This window comes from Sebastes umbrosus, chromosome 14 (assembly GCF_015220745.1).
Source record: "Sebastes umbrosus isolate fSebUmb1 chromosome 14, fSebUmb1.pri, whole genome shotgun sequence".
Lineage (NCBI taxonomy): Eukaryota > Metazoa > Chordata > Actinopteri > Perciformes > Sebastidae > Sebastes > Sebastes umbrosus.
In genome coordinates this window covers 28,629,748-28,649,811 of record NC_051282.1, presented here as the reverse complement: position 1 = coordinate 28,649,811, position 20,064 = coordinate 28,629,748, and the positions used below count along the sequence as shown (strand labels likewise).

At 42.0% G+C, this 20,064-nt stretch overlaps 2 protein-coding genes across 2 annotated transcripts; both read left to right on the top strand.

Moving 5' to 3' along the window:
- Positions 1-104: 104 nt before the first annotated feature.
- Positions 105-4,780, top strand: LOC119502481 (methionine-R-sulfoxide reductase B1-A-like). Its single transcript, XM_037793495.1, has 4 exons — positions 105-260; positions 1,980-2,122; positions 2,330-2,444; positions 4,157-4,780. Exons 1-4 carry the CDS (start codon positions 206-208, stop codon positions 4,174-4,176), a joined length of 333 nt encoding a protein of 110 aa, XP_037649423.1. The 5' UTR covers positions 105-205; the 3' UTR covers positions 4,177-4,780.
- A 1,279-nt stretch (positions 4,781-6,059) lies between these two features.
- Positions 6,060-7,097, top strand: LOC119501028 (methionine-R-sulfoxide reductase B1-A-like). Its single transcript, XM_037791103.1, has 4 exons — positions 6,060-6,258; positions 6,342-6,484; positions 6,554-6,668; positions 6,763-7,097. Exons 1-4 carry the CDS (start codon positions 6,186-6,188, stop codon positions 6,792-6,794), a joined length of 363 nt encoding a protein of 120 aa, XP_037647031.1. The 5' UTR covers positions 6,060-6,185; the 3' UTR covers positions 6,795-7,097.
- Positions 7,098-20,064: the final 12,967 nt, after the last annotated feature.

The following is a 20,064-nucleotide window of genomic DNA, read 5'->3' as shown; positions in this document are numbered from 1 at the left end:
ATAACAGAATTGCATAATACTGTATATACATTTATCAATTAATTATGAGGAAACGCATCCATGGAGCACAGTTCAGTTAATTCTCTGGTTTTATTTTGAAGGCCGGACTCTTCAACCCGGATGTCCTGATGTTGTCAGGTGTCAGCTGGTCAGATAGATAACGTGTTAACTTTAACTCACATTGTTCCTCCTCTACAGCAGAGAGATGTCGTTCTGCAGCTTCTTCGGTGGAGAGGTCTATAAAGACCACTTTAAACCAGGTAAACCTTCATCACTTTAACTTTATTCAACATGTCTGCTTTAACTTGTTTTAACTGTTTAGAGTCTGTTGGAGATAAAGTAAGAGATAAGGAGAACTAGCTAACTGTTAGCTAACTTATTCATTGTTATGCTAAATAACTTCAACAGCCAACAATATAAACTTTAAGGAGGAGTTTACATTGTTCACATTGTCACAGAGAACTGAGCACATGAGCATGGAAATAACTTAAATAATGGAAGTTACCTTGTGTAAGCCAGGTTCAGGTTGCATAACATCTCTGTTACAAAACTGGTTGTTTACAACCAGGGAATGAAATTAGGAAATACAAGGTACATGTTGGCTTTCAGGTCACCTGCCACCATGGCAGATTATTATATAATATATTATATTATAATATTAAGAGATATTAGTTTTAAAAAGCAATTCCTAAATTAAAAATAGTCAGGGATTAAAGTTACATGATCCATATTTCTACTGTCTGTTACCACTCTCAGTGTTTACTAGGGGTGGCAGAAAATATTGAAAATATGGAGTATTGCAATATTATGTTTAGTGATACTGTTAGATTCTCAAAAACCCTGTATTGATTTCTAATTAATAGTTTACAAGCAAAGATTATCTCAGTCAATACTTTATTTTATTTGCAAAGAGAAATGCAAATCCTACTCAAAGTTTACTCAGATGTTATGCATATGACCCTCTCAGCGTATGTGTCCTCTTAAAGTAGTGCTATGATGTTGGATGATTCTGTGATAAATGCAAATCTGATTGCATAAATAAGTAAACTTTTTTTTAACTCAGATTTTATGCATATGGTGGTGTGTTCTTTATACTATGACAGTTTTCATAAAATTAGATTTAAAAAAAAAAATCACATATATTGCCTTGCTTACAGTACCACAATATATACCGCAATATATTGAATCGTAACCCCTGTATCATGATAGGTATCGTATCACCAGACAGCCCTAGTGTTTACTATTATAAAGCATTCTACATAGATTTCAGAAGTGGCAGACAAAAAAATTGTGTGGCTAGTAGAAATGTTCAATGACCTGCCAAGTGGCACGTGAGGAAAAAAAACTAAATTTCAGACCCTGTTTACAACAGATGAGAAGTTAGACTTCCTCTTAAAAACAATACACCCTTATACAAATACTAATGAAACATTATCTATAAATAGTATTACCAAAATGTTAAATATGAATATTATATCCTTTGAAAATTTAAAATGAACAAAACATGATCACAACAATCAATGATAAAATGATACCAACAAATAACCATTACTTGGTACTAACTTGATGTCAAGTCTGAGCTATGGTCATCCTAAATAAAGATATTATAGATATTTAAATCAATATCCTCCTCACAAACACTAACCATACACTTCCACGCAACACACACACACATTTGTCTTTTTTGATATATTTACTGTATTGTTATTGTTATTATATATATATCTTGTTCTAATTGTTTGTTATCACTATTATGTAGTCATATTATTTCTTTATATTAATCTTGTCTCTAGGTAGAGGCTTCAGATAAGCCCAGCGGGTTTTTGGCCTCTTCCTGCACTGTATATTATTCTTTTTTTTTTGTTATGTTGTATAGACTTAAATTGTGCAAAACAAATAAACAATAAATAATGTTGTATTAAAATAGTTCTCTCCTCATGTTGCACACCAGTTCTCATCTCCCATCCTGTACTCCTCAGGGGTTTATGTTTGCACCAAGTGTGATCACCAGCTGTTCACCAGCCGCTCCAAGTACGAACACTCGTCTCCCTGGCCAGCCTTCACCGAGACCATCCATGAGGACAGTGTGTCTAAAGATCAGGAGAGACCTGGGACATTCAAGGTACAGTCAATAGAAAACAGGTTTCACTTTGTTTATTAAACCTGTCAGAGGACGCTCACGGTATAATATCAATTTCTAGACCAGCCAACACACATTTTCATACTCGTATAACCCTTGAAAGACTCGTGATTGTTTAATGCTTCAACTGCTGACTGTTATCGAAATGTACAAAATCCTGATGTAGATGTTTCTGACGTGTTGTTCCAGGTGCGATGTGGGAAATGTGGAAATGGACTAGGCCACGAGTTCATGAATGACGGGCCAGCCAAAGGCATGTCCCGTTTCTGAATATTCAGCAACTCACTGAAGTTCGTCCCTAAAGGTATGATAGTCACATTGTGTCACAACACCAGGATGCAACTACAGTTTCGGCCCTGTTGCGTTTTGTTTGTGTTCTGTTGGCCCTAGGAATGCAAAAATACCAGTTTCACAGCAGATACCATGAAGAGCTGGACTGATATCATCCGACACTCCCTTATTTGCATTTGTCTGCTGGCAAATCCAAAATATGTCAAGTCATGTACCAAAGCTCAGTCCTTAGCGCAGCAGATAGGTGTTCGAATCTGACCCATGGCCCTTTGCTGCATGTCATCCCCTCTCTCTCCCTCTTTCATAACTATCACTGTCACTATCAAATAAAGGTAAAAAGCCCCAAAAATAATTAAAAACAAGTCTTCATTACATAGTTATCCACCAGCGAGCACAGACAAGCTTATTTTTAACAGTAAAATGTCACGCTCAGTACAGATCTTGGTCACAGTTCTTTACAAAAAACAAATTTAAGTGATGCTTATTAAAAATGTTTGTTTAAAGCGACTATTGGCCCACATATCTGCAGCATATTTTTTTTTTTAAACTTTCAAATATTTATGTTGGTATTGACTTACGAAATCGATAATCAGTCAGTATTTAGTTTTTTATTTCCATTGAGCAAAGATATTGTTAGTGCACTAATTGTTTAACAAATTTGTTGAATTATTAAAAAATAATTTGAAGAATAAGGACCACTCTAACCTCTTCCATTTTTTGTGCCCCTAACAATACAACTCTGCAACCAGTAAGATACATTTACACAGGTCCAATGTATTTCTCTTTTAGGCGGTGGACTTAAAGGGATAATTGGGGTATTTTGAAGTGGGGTTATATGAGGTACTTCTCCATAGTCAGTGTATTAGCTACAGTAGATGATGGACGACATGCCCCCAGTTTGGAGAAACAGACAGGAGTTACTGCACAGAAGCAAAGCAATGTACTGCTGTGGACGGGGCCAGCAACAAAACGTATTACAAAAGAAAGGCCCACCTATAAAAATGAGAGCAGTTGAAGTGTACGCTATGTTTAGAATATTTTTTGCCAGTTTACCTTGCTGTGAGACAGCTATACAGTTTGTGTTTCTGATGGGGAACTGAAGCCGTCATCTATGCTCTCTCCAGAGCAACCACACTAGGTTAGACTCCAAACTAACCGATTGAGGCAGCAGCCGACCAGCAACTCCCGTGTTCTGCGAGGTAAAATTACTAGTTTTTTCAATGGAGTCTGGTGGCTTTGGCGAGAGCATAAATGGATACAACAGCTTCAGTTCCTCGCTGGAAAGGGCTGTCTGACGGCAAGCTAAAGCCATGAAAATATTCTAAATATAGCGTACACTTAAACTGATATTGATTTTTTTTGTTGCCACAGCAATACATTGCTTTGCTCCGGTGTCGTTACTCCTGTCTGTTTCTCTAAACTGGGGGCGTGCCGACCATCATCTACCGTAGGTGATACACTGACTATGGATAAGTACCTCATACAACCCCACTTCAAAACGCCCGAACTGTCCCTTTAAAATGTCCCCCACCGTCCTCATGGACAGAACAGTTACAAATCAGGACATTGACTTTTGAACCATCCCCTCTAATTTCTCCATTATAAGGGACATATGATCACAGACGATGAAAACTCTCATCATATTTAATTATTTAGTGTCGTCCTAATCAAGACAGAGTTGTCTGTAATGTAATGAAATGGTTCTGTTTTCTCGCCCCTCCACAGATAAGGTCGATGGACAGTAAGGTGAGCCGTTAGAGGGAAGTGCTGCTGGACTTGTAGAAGTGTCTCTGTGCTGCTGAAGGTGAGGACAGCGGATGAAGAGTTCTGGGATAAAGCCCGATCTGGGAGCGCCAGGGCTCTGATGAATGATGATCACACTGGACAGCGAATACAGAGCACTTCTTTCAACTCCTTTTTATTATGCAATCATCACCATCTCAGGATAGACTCAATGATTACACCGTCCCACCAATTATTTATAACGAATGAGATTGTCTCATGGAAAGAATAAATGATTCTATAAGCTATTTATTTACCTTCACAGTTTTGCCTGTAGTTCATCTGCTTTCCCCAAACTGTCAAAGTAAAGAAACAAGCGTAGCAGTCTGTCAGAAAGAAATAGCTTACAAAGCTGTGAATCTAAGACTAGAAGATGATATACAGTATTTATTCATCAACAATGGCCTTTATCTACTCTTGAGAAGCTTTATGCAAATTAATCACAATGACTGATATGCAAACTGAAATAAATCTATTTTAGATTAAGATATCAGTGCTCTGAATATGAACTGATGTCTGTAGCCTGTTCCTATTTTTCAAATATTAAAGTATGTTTTTTAAACTGATTGAATAATTTCACTCCTTTTATGAACACATGTAATACTACAGAGTCAGTAATGAGTAGGAGAGGCGGAGTCACTTGTTGTGGACTGATCTGGATCTCAGCTTTAGTCACGTGGTTGTAAAAAACTATGTTAGATTTTAGAGAAAGTACTGTTCTCTCTAGATATATGCATGGATGGATGAAAGGAGGCCATGAACAGAGCTGATAAATGGTAAGCTTGCACCTTGAGGAGCTGTGATGCTGGTCGAACACAAGTGCCAGGGAGAAGACTTTAAGCATTTTAATGACTTCAAAATTGTCAGCATGTGGTCACACCGAAACACAAGTGAGTGACATCTATGGAAGAATGAGGAGAAGGGTATAAACGAGCGTCCGGCAGGCCGATGAAGTTTGCTGGTGAGGTGAACGACAGACAGCCGTTGTCCCCTGGACTCCACAGGTGTTTTAAGTACCCCAAAAGGATAAAAGCACAATGTAGTTTATCTGTGTGTTGGTAGGTTAATATGGTAATTTTGAAATAAAGTCACATCAGACGTATTAAGTGATACAGAAGTCATCACTCTATCTTTCCTGAAACGTCCAGATTTTTGTTATATACATACTACGTCTGTCTCCAACACGCCTGTTAATGTGCAGAACAAACTGTGTAGAATAACTAGTCTGACGCTGGTTGAACAAAATGTAATTGCAGCTTAGCAGTGACAGCATCGCTCCAGATACTGTAGATTTAACAGATACCTGCTGCCTTCAATTAACTGTAAAGAGTCACCCGAGTAAAGGAAAGGCCTTCATTACAGTACTATTGTCATGACAGACAGAGCTTTATTCTGTCAAGCTGACATCAATGTCATAATCACTGGTTGAGCATTATCATGATGTCGAACAAATTACCTAAATTACATATACTACCAAATAGGCTGGAAATGATTGAAAAGCGTCATAAACCACCAAACAGAATTCAGTAAGTTAGCGATTTCAGATTTTTTTTTGGTTATTTAATGTGAGAAACTTCAGCAGTCAGCAAGTAGTTGTGAAAGGGCAGGCTTGGGCAGCATGCACCATAAAGCAGGACGGCAGGCGAGATGGTCCTTAAAATATAGACAATAGTAGGCGATGGGGTCGGGCGATGTTTATTATTTTATTTAGTTAATTTAATGCTAATTTATTTTGTTAATTTCCAATGCATATCTTTAAAAACAATAAAATGTGTAAAAAAGTGATGTAAATACTGCCATCAAGTGGAAGTAAAGAGAACAACTCAGGCCTTACACAAGGAGGCCAGAGCTGCTGACACTTGATCTGGACGTGCAGGTTTGTTCCAGCTCGAGCCGGGTGACTCTTTGTAAACACACGTTTCAAACTGCAGAGAAATCACCTTTTGGTTTGAAGACACAAGAGACGTTTGAAATGGATGAAATGGATGAAATGTCATATTGCTCTTTCTCTGGTGGAGAAGAATACAAAAATCACTTCCAACCTGGTGAGTATAGCGAAGAAGCATGAAGTCCCCGCTGTAGTGAAAATAATAAAAAGCATTCATGGATATCTTTTTATTCCTCTCAGGTATCTATGTGTGCTCTGAATGTGGGCACCAGTTATTTTCCAGTATGTCAAAGTTTGAGCACTCTACTCCTTGGCCTGCCTTCTCAGAGACGATCCACGAGGACAGCGTCTCCAAACAGCCTGAAGCATGGGGACCCCTAAAGGTAGATTACCTCTAGATTACTGCACCTGTTATTAATCATGTGGTAATCGAGTTTTGTGTGATATCCCAGGTTTGTTGTGGGAAGTGTGGCAATGGATTGGGCCATGAGTTCTTGTACGACGGACCAAGAGAAGGGCTATCACGCTTCTGAATATTCAGCAGCTCACTCACGTTCATCCCTAAAGGTGAGTCTATATCTTTGCTCACATACAGTAGCTCTACATTGCACCCTTATCATGCTCCTTTAACCCACTTTTGGCCTCTTCTCTCTCTCCACAGAAAAGGTTGATGGACCGAAAGGTGAGCTGTGAAAAAGAGGAACGTTTTCTGCTGCAGAAAGTGCGGACAGTGGATGAAGTGTCCCTGGGAGAAAAGCCTGTAATGGAGCTCCAGGACTCTGATGGATGGTGGCCTCACTGGGCAGCAAGTACACGAGTAAACCAGGAGCACAGACACTCACTAAATCATCAACTGGGATCCAAACTCAACTATGAACCTTGACTATCGTGCTGTACAAATATAGAAATGAGTTAAAGTCTAACTAAGATAGTAAGTCACATTGTTTGCACGCCTCATTGCACCACTCTGGATCTATAAATATGTTGAACACACTGCGTAGACTTCATATCATTCTTCAAAAGTGTAATTGCATGCTCCCATCAGTTGATGGTGCTATGTGCCCTAAAAACAAAACTTAAATGAAATGCATTTATAACTCACCTACTGTGGACACATTTTGTTCTCTAGAGTTAATAGAGAAGAATATCCCACTGTGAGAGCTCCATGTATTCAGAGCAAACAAATGCCCATTCTCTATCGCAACAACAAACTACAAAATACTTCTTAGTGCCTTTTTTACTGATACTCTCGATTCACTTGCAATCATTTCAATTAAATGTACTCCAGTAATTGTAAAGGATTCCTAAATGCTGCCTGCAAAAAAACAACCAATGATTCACAAGTAAATATGCTTTTACTGTATCACAAAAAAAACTTATTTTGTCAATGCAATTCTTGCTAAAATCCCCCAATTATAGGGATAGTTCTGGTGTTTTGAAGTGGGGTTGTATGAGGTACCTATCCATAATCAGTGTATTACCTACAGTAGATGACGGTCGGCACGCTCCCAGTTTGGAGAAACAGACAGATGTAATGACACAGAACCAAAGCCAACATATTTTAACAACTAAAAGAAAGGCCCACCTAAAAAAAAAATCAATATCCGTTTAAGTGTATGCTATATTTAGAATATTTTCACCGCTTTACCTTGCTGTCAGACAGCTGTACAGTCTGTGTTTTCGACGGAGAACTGAAGCTGTTACCTGCTCTCGTCAAAGCCACCAGACTCCATTGGGAAAAAAACAGTAATTTTACATCGCAGAACACGGGAGTGGCCGGTCGACCGCTTCTGTGATTAGTTTGGATTCACCAAAGTCACAGAATAGCACAAACAAACTAACCGATCAAACGGCTTCAGTTCCCCGTCGGAAAGAGACGTCTGACGGCGAGGTGAAGTGGTGAAAATATTCTAAATATAGCGTACATTTAAACAGATATTGATTTTTTTTTTTTAAAGTGGGCCTGAAAATACGGCTGCCGGCCCCGTCCACAGCAGTACAACGCTTTGCTCCCTTGTCTGTACTCCTGTCTGTTTCTCCAAACTGGTGGCATGCCGACTTTCATCTACTGTAGGTAATACACTGACTATGGAGAAGTACCTCATACAACCCCACTTCAATACACCCAAACTATCCCTTTTAAGAGTACAGTAGCTTGTCTTGTCTGCATAGTGATGTTGTACCCACTTGCCATCTTCCCCGTCATGGCAGGGGCCTGTTTTAGGAAGTAGATCCTGGATTTATCTGGATAACTAATCGGTCCATGTTCCAGACCTGAGAGTGTTCTGTGTTTTTCCTACTCAGCAAAGTTTTTTTCCAGATAACTCTGCAAACCTGCTTCTTGCCTGGTGGAGTGGTGGAATTATAAACAAAGTGAGGATGTGGGGGTGCGTTCAGCAGCTCTCGGGCTGTTTAAAAATGTCTGTGGGACAGAGCAGGTGTGGAGCTGCTTGTTTCAAAGGCTGCAAGATCAGAGGGGGGAGATGAAAGCTGCAGTGTCAGGCCGTGGATTAAGACAGGAAGTGCAAACATTCGTCGATTGTAATGATGTGTAGTAGTGTGGTATTTAAAGCAAAGACTACATTTGATGTGATGGATGATTTTGTCTGTGAGACCAAAACAAATTCACTTCAGACGGAGCAGCTGCTGCAAAAGTATTGTTTTAAATCTCAAGTATTTTGCCTAAAGTGATGATGAAGTAATACCTTCCTTCTGATTAGATGTCTTTGTCGTGGATTCTCAAACGCCACACACAGCTGGCTCACAGACTGAACTGTCCTCCTCGGGGGTGACGCCTGGAAGAAGGGAGGGGAGAGTTAAAGAGGGGGTGGGAGAACGACAAACTCAACAACAGACATAGACCAAAAAAAACACAAAGATAAACCAGATGTGAGAATGAGAGATGAAGAGGAAAAGGAAATTGCCCAAAACACGGGGACTGTAATTAAAACTCGCTATCTGCGAGAACGCTCTTTCTGGCTGGCATCTGTGCACAGCTGTATGGCCAAGAGGAAGCAAACAGGAAGGAGGAAGTGGTAATCCTCTGATAGAATCACGAGAATCGTAACCGCACTTTTCCCTTCCACTGACCTCTAGGGCTCATCCTGCTCGTAATCCTTAATTACATTAAACCGCTACTACTCCAAAAGCCACGCAGTCCCAAAAGGCCGAGCCTCGGGGTACAACTTAAACATGTGTGTGTGTGTGTGTGTGTGCCACGTACTGACTCATTCACAGGCACATCTTGTTTTAATTGTAACGTATATGAGGCCTGTTGTCTGGATGTGGATGTTTACGGGCGCTGCACCTGCTTCTGTTTTTTGAGCCATGGAGAAAAAGTGTCTCATTCTGCATCCACACGCTATGACATTATATCCAGTTTCATCAAGGTAGTATTACCCTAAAAACATCTGCCATCCGGTGGCTCCGCTTCACACACATACACACACACACAAACTACAGGAGCTGTGATCACTTTGTGGGGGGGAATGAAGCTCCTGGATGCGTGACTGTGTAACAGAAATAGAGAAAGCTTCTTTCATCCGGGAGTAATGCGAGTTCCCCTACTGCGCTATAATATGATGTCTCCATCCATACATGGTGGGGCTGCCCTCCACATGTTAAAGACCACATGTGTTGGGCCAAACATCTGTAATGATCGAAGAGGATAAACACAGCTTTTAGACACGACACTGGAATGTGATTTCCGCTCCGGATCAAAAGGAGACTTCTGGAAGGCACTCCAGGTTGGGCATTGTTGTAATCCTGTCAGGGCAACATGTGTTTGAAAGAGACGGAGGCTTACGAAAAACCAAAAATGAGAATATATTCCCTCGTCCTCTCTCTCCGAAAGTCCCGGCAGTGAACCGCAACGGGAAATGTGTAGTTTACTGAGCATATAAACAGATTTTTATGCAGAGCGTGGGTATATGAAATGCATATCTTTGACAGCCTGTGTTGGTTATAAACACTGTAAATGTGGAATGAGGAGTAATAAAAATACAATTACATTGAGGAAGAAACAATGGAAAAACCTCAATTCTCTGTTCGTTCCAACAAAACGTCGACAGTTTAAAACTATGGGAGGGGATTCCACAGAAAAGTATGAGGGCTCCCAGTAGAGAAATAAACAACGAGAAATTTCAAAGATTATCTTCAACGGCTTCTGCCGCTTTTTTGTCACCTTTTATCACATGATCACATTCCTGTTTCTGAACACCACCAGCTTCAATAACACAGAGGGGGGTTTTGAACATATGTATTTGCAAACATCACTCACTATCTGAGCTCTGATCTACTCAGAGATACGACCCCGAGACGGCAGCACAGGTTGGTCTGAAAGCTTCAAAGGAATACTTGAGGTGTGTGGCACTGTATTGTTCACGCAGATCAGGGAGAGAGGGGGTCCTTATTCTCGGGGATGCTGGGTCGACTGCGGGATAAGAGAGAGGGTTTGAAGCAGGAGAAAGAAGACTGGCTGATTGTGTGCCCACATGTCTACTTTTATCCTTCCTTGATCAGAGACGGTGGGGTTGAGAGGCCTCAAAGGTGGGCACAGCAAACCCAGAGAGAAACTGTGGACCTCTATTTTGTGTGAGTTTCTGAGGCTGTATGGAGCAGATAAAAGTGTGCCAGAGGCAAGGGAAACATTTATCAACGCGCCCGTCTTCAGAGTATATGGAAATATCAGGACGGTTTTAGATTTCGGCAGAATGATTTTAAAAGGAGGCGCGCCTCACAGATAGTCGGAGCGGTGATGGTCGGTGGAAAATGCTGCATTTGTGTGTCCAGAAATGTCAGAGGCCTTTTGACGTCTGGAGAGGTTTATGGCACGCTAAAAACATCCTTTTTATGCAGACAGAGACTACTGAGGAGAAGAAAGTAATTACCTCAGTCTTTCCCCGGGTACGGTGCCCACCCATCCTCCACCCACCCACCCTGCTAACCCCAGCTCCCTGCAATTTGTGGCTGCTCATCCTCTGTCATCTTGGTTAGTAGCTAATCCCAGTGTGCTCCATAGGAGAAGCATATTTGTGCATGCTTTTTTCCTTCTATGTGCAACATATATATACATACAGTCTGTATTAAGTTTTGTGAACCCGCCCTCCCCCCCACAGGTCCAAGATGGGTGGTCTTAATAGTCAAAATTGCTGCTTAGTTCATGCTGATTGTTAACTTCTGTGCAGAAAATGTTCAGAGGTGCCTGAGCTCTTTATTGTCCTCGGTGATTATAACCCAATCAGGAAACCTATAATCATTCCCAGCGTTATGACAGTTAGGGAGGTTTCTCAGTAGATGTTGTGAAAGATCGACAAAAAGTCACATTTGCATCTTTTACCAAAAAATCAACAATTAGGGAAAGAAGGAACAGCAGCCCATTTCGACTGCAGGAACTTTCTCCCGGAACTAGGAACCTTTTGAGGAACTACTCCTTGCATTTCAACCGCAGGGACCAAGTTTTGGGGACATTTTCCAGGGACTTTTTACCCCCCCAAAAAGGGCAGTTCTTTCTGAAAGTAAAGGAACTTTCGGGTGGAGTTTGCATGGATGACCGTTGCTGATTGGTTGCTTTTTCATATGTCGGCGGACTAATTTGCCTAGTCTTTGTGGGTCTTTAGAAGGCTATAGAAACCCAGACAACAGTGGGCTGAAGGAACCTTTCAGTTTGCCCAGTGGAGGGCAAAAAAACATCCTTTGGGATTAATAATCTTATCTCTTTTATGACTTTTTTGGTCATGGGTGTCATAAACTTTCTGTAATAAATCATCTAAAAGCAAAAAATCGTATCAGATGGGGGTCTAATTTGTGTCAGTTTAGAGGTCCTTGACGTGAACCACTGTTTTAAAGCACATCTAGCCTCCGTAAAACTGCATTTTACCCCAAATAATAATAATAATTACCAGATTTAAATAAAGCATTTAGCATGTGTGTGTTTTGCGTGATCACATCTGGATTCCCCTCGTTGCATGAACGAGGGGAATTCCACATACCTCTCCAGCTTTATGCCCCTCAGCACATATTGTGCAACACACACACTGATTTAACCTTTTTCAAGTCATCTCCTTAAATAGTTAACGCTAGAGCCAACTATCTCTCTAGAGCTCTCATTTATCACTCGCTTTTTTTTTAAATATCAAAAATAATCCCTGAATGCATGATTAATATATCTCCAGCATCAACGTTTGGCTCAGACGAACTTTAATGCTCCACATTTGCACTCTATTCTTTTACTTTTGTGCCAGAAAAGCAAATAACCCTCTAATCTGGCCTGTCAGTCACTCTGCAGTAATTGTTTCTCTCGATCCCTCAGCCTCTCCCTATTGGCCCGTCAGTGTCTCCGGATTTGTGCGGAGAACACCATGTTACGCCAAATACCAGAGACGGCGAAGCCCGAGAGTGCACTTTGTGTAATTTCCTCCATATCTGTAACAATTATTGCAGGAAGTAGAGTGAACGCTTGGTCAAAAAAAGAATCCAGATTAATCTTTAATGTATTTTTTTGGGGGGGGGGAAGTCCGCAAAGAAAAGCCTTCCTGCTGTCATTTGGATCAGCGGCTCTGTTGTGTCCCCTAAAAACACAGACCTCAAAACCCAAAGTGAGACCAGATGAGAGCTACAGGAAGGAGAGGAAGATTTGTGTTTGAGTGTGCGTGACTGTGTGTGTGTTGGTAAAGGGGTTAAAAAAGAAGAGGTCAAAGACTCAGAATACATTCCCACAGGAATGAGGCTCACAGGCAACCCGATGTGATTATCAGCTTTACGACAAAGTGAGGGTGTGGTGGTGTTTAAAAGAAAGAGGACAGATATCCAGCTCTACCGTGACCGCGGCTCAAAATTATGAACCTGTGCCGATAGTCTTGATTAAAATGATGTCATTACGCCATAAGTTAAAGAAAGAGTTCAACACTTTTGGTAAATTTGCTTTATTTCTGAGTTAGATGAGAAGTTTGATACCACTCTCCTATTTGTACGATAATGGTACATGGGCGTTTTTGGACGCGCGGGATCGTCTTGCTTCCCAGCTTTGGACACTTGATGGGCTGCCACTAGACACCTGATTGACGAAAGCTTTCACTCCTGGGCTGCTGCTCCCGGTTTTCAAACCGGAACCAACATGGCGGCTCGTTTGGAAACTTTTTTCTACAAATACAAAAATAGTTCACAGAAATGTGTTTCTGAAAACATTTCAGGTGAGAAATAAGCCATGCAGCTGCTGATTCTGTCTTTATTTTAGATCGACAACGGTTAGTTTAAACGTTTTTCGAGAGTTTCCAAAGGAGTCACACTGGACGCTCCTGATTTGCATAAAGTAGCCAAAACCTTTATGCAAATGAGGAGCGGACTGTTTTAGCTAAGCGACTGCTAGCTGTAGCTACATATTTGGCATACAGACGTGAGTGGAGAGACCAGATGGTAACCCAGAATTTGCAAAACTCTTGCAGGATGGTGAAGGTTAGGCATCGACCTTGAATGGTTGATGTCGGTATAGGTCGTCGGGCAACAAGTCTCGCAAGAGCTTTTGCAAGGTAAGAGTGGTATTGATCTTCTCTTGCTTTTCCTCCATCCAAGCCAATTCCCCTTATTTGGTTTAAATAGAACATTAGGCAACGATGAAAAGCACATAATGCTGTATTTGTTTGTTTATCTGTTCAAAATGAACCTTAAAGGGAGATTTGTCAAGTATTTAATCCTCTTATCAACATGGGAGTGGACAAATATGCTGTTTTATGCAAATGTATGTATATATTTATTACTGGAAATCAATTAACAACACAAAACAATAACAGATATTGTCCAGAAACCCTCACAGGTACTGCATTTAACATAACAATATATGCTCAAATCATAACATGGCAAACTGCAGCCCAACAGGCAACAACAGCTGTCAGTGTGTCAGTGTGCTGACTTGACTATGACTTGCCCCAAACTGCATGTGATTATCATAAAGAGGGCATGTCTGTAAAGGGGAGACTCGTGGGTACCCATAGAACCTATTTACATTCATATATCTTGAGGTCAGAGGTCAAGGGACCCCTTTCAAAATGGTCGTGCCAGTTTGGGGCGTTATTTAACCTCCTTTTTCGACCAGCTATAGCTAGCAAGCTATGACATGGTTGGTACCGACGGATTTCTTCGGTTTTGTAGTTTCGTATGATGCCAGTATCTTCACTCTAGCTTTAAAACTGAGCCCACTACCTCCGAAAGATCAAACGCCGTCAGGTTTTTAAGAGGTTAATTAAATATCGCAAGTTGCGTTAATGCGTTAAATAAATTAGTTATTATCGTGTTAACTTTGACAGCCCTAGTTTAAATGATTCAAACTGAAAAACATCAATCCCTAAAGTGAAATATCCAATTTTTAAAGATCATTTATCTCCCACCAGGCGTGTTTTTTTTTTTTCTTTTTCCTGGTGGGTCACATATTTGCTGCACTCCTGTCGCCTTTGGCCAAAACAACCGTCAGCACCCTCGCTGATGGTTTGCTTGTTTGAGTCGCACATGATTTTGCATTCCTGTGAAATGCAGACTGGCCCCACGGGGGTAGAAGCCCATCTCCTGTTTCTGCAGCATGAAACAGTTTGACACACACACACACACACACACTGGCCTGCAGGATCTCACAGGACAGGTGATACTATTTTAGCAGACCTGACTCAACAGTGAGGCAATGGACAGAGCAGTTTTTTTTTTTGAAGATGACAGCTCTCTTTTCTCACAGTCAGTGTGACAGGTTGGAATTCGAAAAAAACATGGGAAACTCCAGAGAGCGGAGAGACAAACTGCTGTGGTTTTACACCAGTAATTACAGTCAGTTAACACCCATCTGATGACTGTTTTTATTTACAGACATCATCCAGGTTTGACTTGTTTACAAAAATGAACACATAGTCCCTGAGGAGACACCCAGTTTGCTCGTTCACACGCATCTTCAGCCCCGTCCAATTTGTGCTGAATAAGCTGAGAGTGAGTGAGTGAGAAAATTAACGAGCACTTCCATTTGGGTGGCGGTTCTGGCCCGGTAACAGTAGCGCACAGTGTTCGATCCAACCGTCCGTGTCCTGTGAATTGCAAAGATGGAAAGAAAGTTGTTTTTCACACACTGGGCGGAAATAGATGGTGACAGTGACACATAAAAGGCCCGGGCTGTGGTCTGCAGCTGACGTCATGGCAATCAACGTTTAAGACGACGAGGCCTTTCAATGAGGGAAAGCCACATGGAGCAGCACCACAAGCATTTCAGTAAGTAACAGTCTGGGATCGGGCACCACAAGTGGTGGTATACATGTGCACGCAGACTGGAACAATAGGGCCTCCACAGGCACATGGAAGCATGCACAACACCCTGGAGGAATAAAAGTCTCCGCACGCATATTGACAGACTTCATGTATGTAGTCGTCTCAAAATGTTTCACCTTCACGGCTCTGTCAGATTTCGCAGCCACACGTCTCAGTGAATCCCCCGAAGTGAGCTGGGAGGCATGAAACTGTATACCGAACTAATCACAGTTGTCTCTTTTTTAACCTCTTTTCTCGCTCCGTTTCTGTCATGAAGACACAAAAACATACAAGCACACGCAAGTTCCCCCTTCGCGCGCCCCCCCACCTCGCTCCACCCTTCCAAAACACCACCCAATATCGCTTAGGAGCCAACCGCCAGATCCCACTTTTCACCGCAGAGCTGCGGATTAGAAAAGGAGGCATTTCCCAAAATGGTCTGCGGCTTGCGCGATGACATGATTGTCATCCAGTTTAATTCTCTCTGTACTCTTTAGATCCTCGCTCTCCTGATTCTACCACTACAATTAAGCACCGAGAGAAGGTAAATAACAGTTAAAAAAAAAAGACCTGACTCCTGTGCAGACTTGCTCCCCGGAAAGGTTTTTATTGCCAAGATGAAAGACACATTGAAAACTGTTCTGTGCAGCTGGTTTTCTAGCGGTCTAGAGGAGGGCTTGCATGCATTTTTTGTTTATTTGAAAAATATCTGTGGGCTCTATACATGTATATCAGTTACGTAATTGAACCTGGCACTACCCAAATCGAACCCTCATGAAGTTGGCAAGCAAACTTTTCCTCCGATATAAATTACGCCCATGTTGAACTCTGGGCTTTATGCAGGTCTAACGCTGTTTAATGCTTTCAAGGCCGTTGAGGCTGTTGCATAAGCTCCAAACATCTCTCCTCTCAGATCTTTAGCACGTTCATCCTCTCAGTGATGTCTCTATAAAGCTGCGGGGCATGTCTGGGAGTCTGGAAGTTCTCCTGGAGGCGAAAAAGATCGATGCACCTGTGTGAAGGTGTGAGGGATGAAGGGTGGGAGGAAGAAGAAGAGGAAGATGTGGGGGAACATTGTGTGTGTGGATGGAGAGATCAGAGTGATTCTGTTCTCGTCGGCCGTCCGTCATTCTCGCCGACTTTGCTTATGTTTGAAAGTTTTGGGGAAGGCTCCAGGAGGAGGGTGGGGCTTCACAGTCTTCTTTTGTTGTTGCCTTTTGTATTCAGCGAGCCTCCCCACCTGAGGGTTCGGCCGTTCAGCACCTAACATCCAGCAGAGTGTGTGTGTGTGACATCTTTTATTCCTTCAAAGGAGCCGCACTTCAGACGCCACAATGTGAGCATTAAAATGAATTGTTTTGGGATAATAATAATAACCACATCACTGCATAGAAAAGATCCAAACAGAAGGAAAAATCCTCCGATACATCTTCAATCTGGAGATCATTATCAGTAAATATCTCATTCATGGTTCCATTTGTGGGGGAAACTGCAGCCATACCTCGGCACCGCTAAATGAGTATCTCCTGGGCGGCGCTTTCAAAGATCTGTCATGAGGGCTTTAAGGAGATTCTGCCGGGTATCTTGCGGCTATCGCAAATAACCGACAGCTTCTTCCTCAAACTGGAAATTACTAAATGAGGGTGGAACATTGTGCTTTTGCTGAGGAGGATTTGTAATTTGCTGTAATGGCTGACACATGTACACGCCATCAGCGGGCCTCTGGCTATGGAAATCTCCATCAGTGGTGCACACAGGGATGCAGCAGCGGCGGCGGTACACACCTGAAGGCACCACAAATGTAGTCTAGACTGCACACACGTATGCATGAATGCCTATAGATGAATGCGAGCGCATATAATGTACACAAAGATGAGACGTATACACACAAACACATCAACAGTGAGACGTATTATCCAACCACAACCCTTTACATACAGGCACAGTTCACAACTCGCTGCCTGTTTGTTTCTTTAATCTCGCTGTTTATATTTCTGCGTCCAAACCTGTCAGCGTAACTCCAGCTAGAGCAATTAGCGTGAGGGAAAAGCAAATAAAATGTCTGATGAAAGCAAAAGCCTGGATCCTGACCTCATTCTGACTGAATCTGCCTCCAGCCAGCAGACAGTCATTTCCAAAGCTGTGAATTCCTCGGTGCCAGGCTGGCCTCACTTTGGATGGATTTACAATGGCTGTTTGTGCTTCAAAACATATCATTATTCTATATTTGCCTGGGTCATGTCAGAATCCGCAGACCTTTGTTTGAGCACTTTTTTTTTTTTTTTACAAACTGGTTTTTACATCTCAGGAGATGTCAAATCACAGGCTTTGTAATGCGTAACTTTGAAACGTTTATATATTCCTTAAAGGAAAAGTTCAACATTTTGCGATATTTTCTTTTCTTTCTTATGTTATATTTTGTTTGTTTAATCGGTAAAAAACTAAAGCGTAAAAATGACAAGTTGAGTTTTACAAGGGGTTAAGTGAGCTTTAGTGGTCTTAGTAGGTGGTTTTTGTTACGTTTGGACAGAGCCAGGAAGGCTGTTCTCATACACTGTTCGTTACTATACCTACGAAAAGTTATTTACTGTAATTCGTATATATCACATGATAAATATTTGTGTGTAATTCAGATAATTGTGAACCAGGAAATATAAAGAGCGGTGAACGCTGCTGAAATACTGAATTTTTGCCCAGGAGACCGCTGTTTGTGTCCCGGATGAAACCAGAAGTCAAAGGTGATGTATTTGTAAAGTAACTTACGTTATGTTAAGGCAAACCACGATCTTTTCCTAAACCTAACTAAGTAGTTTTGTTGCCTAAACATAAGGAAGTTGTTTCCTGTGAAGACGGAAATTTATTTTGAAAAGACTGTATTCATGTAACGAGCGGAAATTGACACGTGTTGCTGAACATTCGTAGGAAAACAAACAAAAAAGGAGGAATAACTAAGATGTCATAGGAACCGATGCATGAGAGTACGTTGAGCCAGGCTAGCTGGTGTCAATGTCAAATTTTTCCTTGACGTTAAGTTTGTTAAAACCAAGCAATTTCTATTTTCTCTGAGGATAACGAGGAACAGAGCTGAAGAAAGATAAAAATATAAAATCCTCAATTAGGAAACACAGTGAGCACTTTGCCAAATTCATTTACTATCTTTGTGTGAAACACACCGTGTGCCCCGGGGCTGAGTGTGTGTGAGTGTGAGTGTGAGCACCTCTTTCTCAGACAGATTATCTACCTCAGTTCCCCTTCACCTCTCCTCACTCTCTCTCCATCCCCTCATCCATTCAAACAGCCGCTTAGTCAGGTTCAAAGTCTGAACTCCATCTCAGGTTCAACCTCCATCTCTTTGCCAGAGGAAACTCTATACCTGGCTGCAGCTTCACAGAGTCGGGGAGGGGGGAACATCCCGGTGCCGATCCTTCCTGTACGGCCCCGAGGTGCCACACTCAGCCTCAGATACTGTATTTATGGGACAGAGCAGTCGCAGGGGCCCCCCCTCCTCGCTTTAGGACTATTGTTTGTGCCGGGAGACGTGTCGACGTGTCAGCTGTGTGTTGGTTCAGTCTCAGGGTGCAGGGAGAGTACAAGAAGGTTTTGGGTAGACATCCTCGGGGCTTCTCTCATTCACAGAGACATCTATCACATGGGTTCAAACGGGCAAGGAGGATTTTCCTGAGTGGGGTCAGCTTACATTTGTAAAACACTCATGTGCCTGTAGCTCATTATAAAGTACTCAATACGTGTTTTTCATGTTACAAAGTTCCACAAAAAACATAAATAACTTTAGGCACATTTAAAGGGACTGTTTGTAACTTCTTACACGTATAAATCTACCGGGTCGGGATACCGAGTCTCTGCTCCTCTGCCTGCTTGCCTTCACTCACACACTGCGCGCGTTCTCGCTGTCTCGCTCCACCTCTACACGTGCATACGTGCACACTCCACACTGAAGAAGACTTCGTAGCTCTGAGAATATCTAGTGAATGTACAGTGGACGTTTGTGCAGAAATAACAGCTGCAGCTCCTCCAGACCAACAGAGGTTTTCCGTGTCTTGTGAAGTGATGGGACTCCGCAGCGAGTAACGTTATCGTCTCTGACCGGGTGCCGGTGTCTCCCTGCGGGCGCAGTCGGGAGACGATAAAGTTTCTTTTCCTGCTTCAGCCCCGGACGCTGAAGCAGGAACAGCCCACACTAGGATCAGCATTGATTCATGGAGAGACCTCCATCTGGTCAGCTAACACTACTGCCAAGCAGCTGAAATATAGAGTGATATTGTGGTTTTAGCTGACGTGTGTCGCCTCACTGTTTTGAGCGATGCTCGTTCATGTCTATTTAGAGCGAGCGTGAGCCCGACGCTGACTTTCGTTGACTTAACGGCCACAGGTGTCGCTGTTAACAAGCATTTCTGATTCTTACAAACAGTCCCTTTAACTCAAAGACAGATTTTGTTTTTCTCAGTGGGTGCATCAAGTGGTTTCTTTGAGATGATTTATGATAATAATAATGTAATTTAGGTTATGAATGAAAAAATATGTTGTAATATGTGTGCCATATAGAAAGATAGGTTACTACCCGAGGCTCTATATGTAGTCCCATGAAGCATCTACAGCTGGAGGAGGGAGGGGTGGAGTAAAAGAGGGCGGAGGAGAGGAAGAGGAGAAACCTTGAATGAGGGATTAG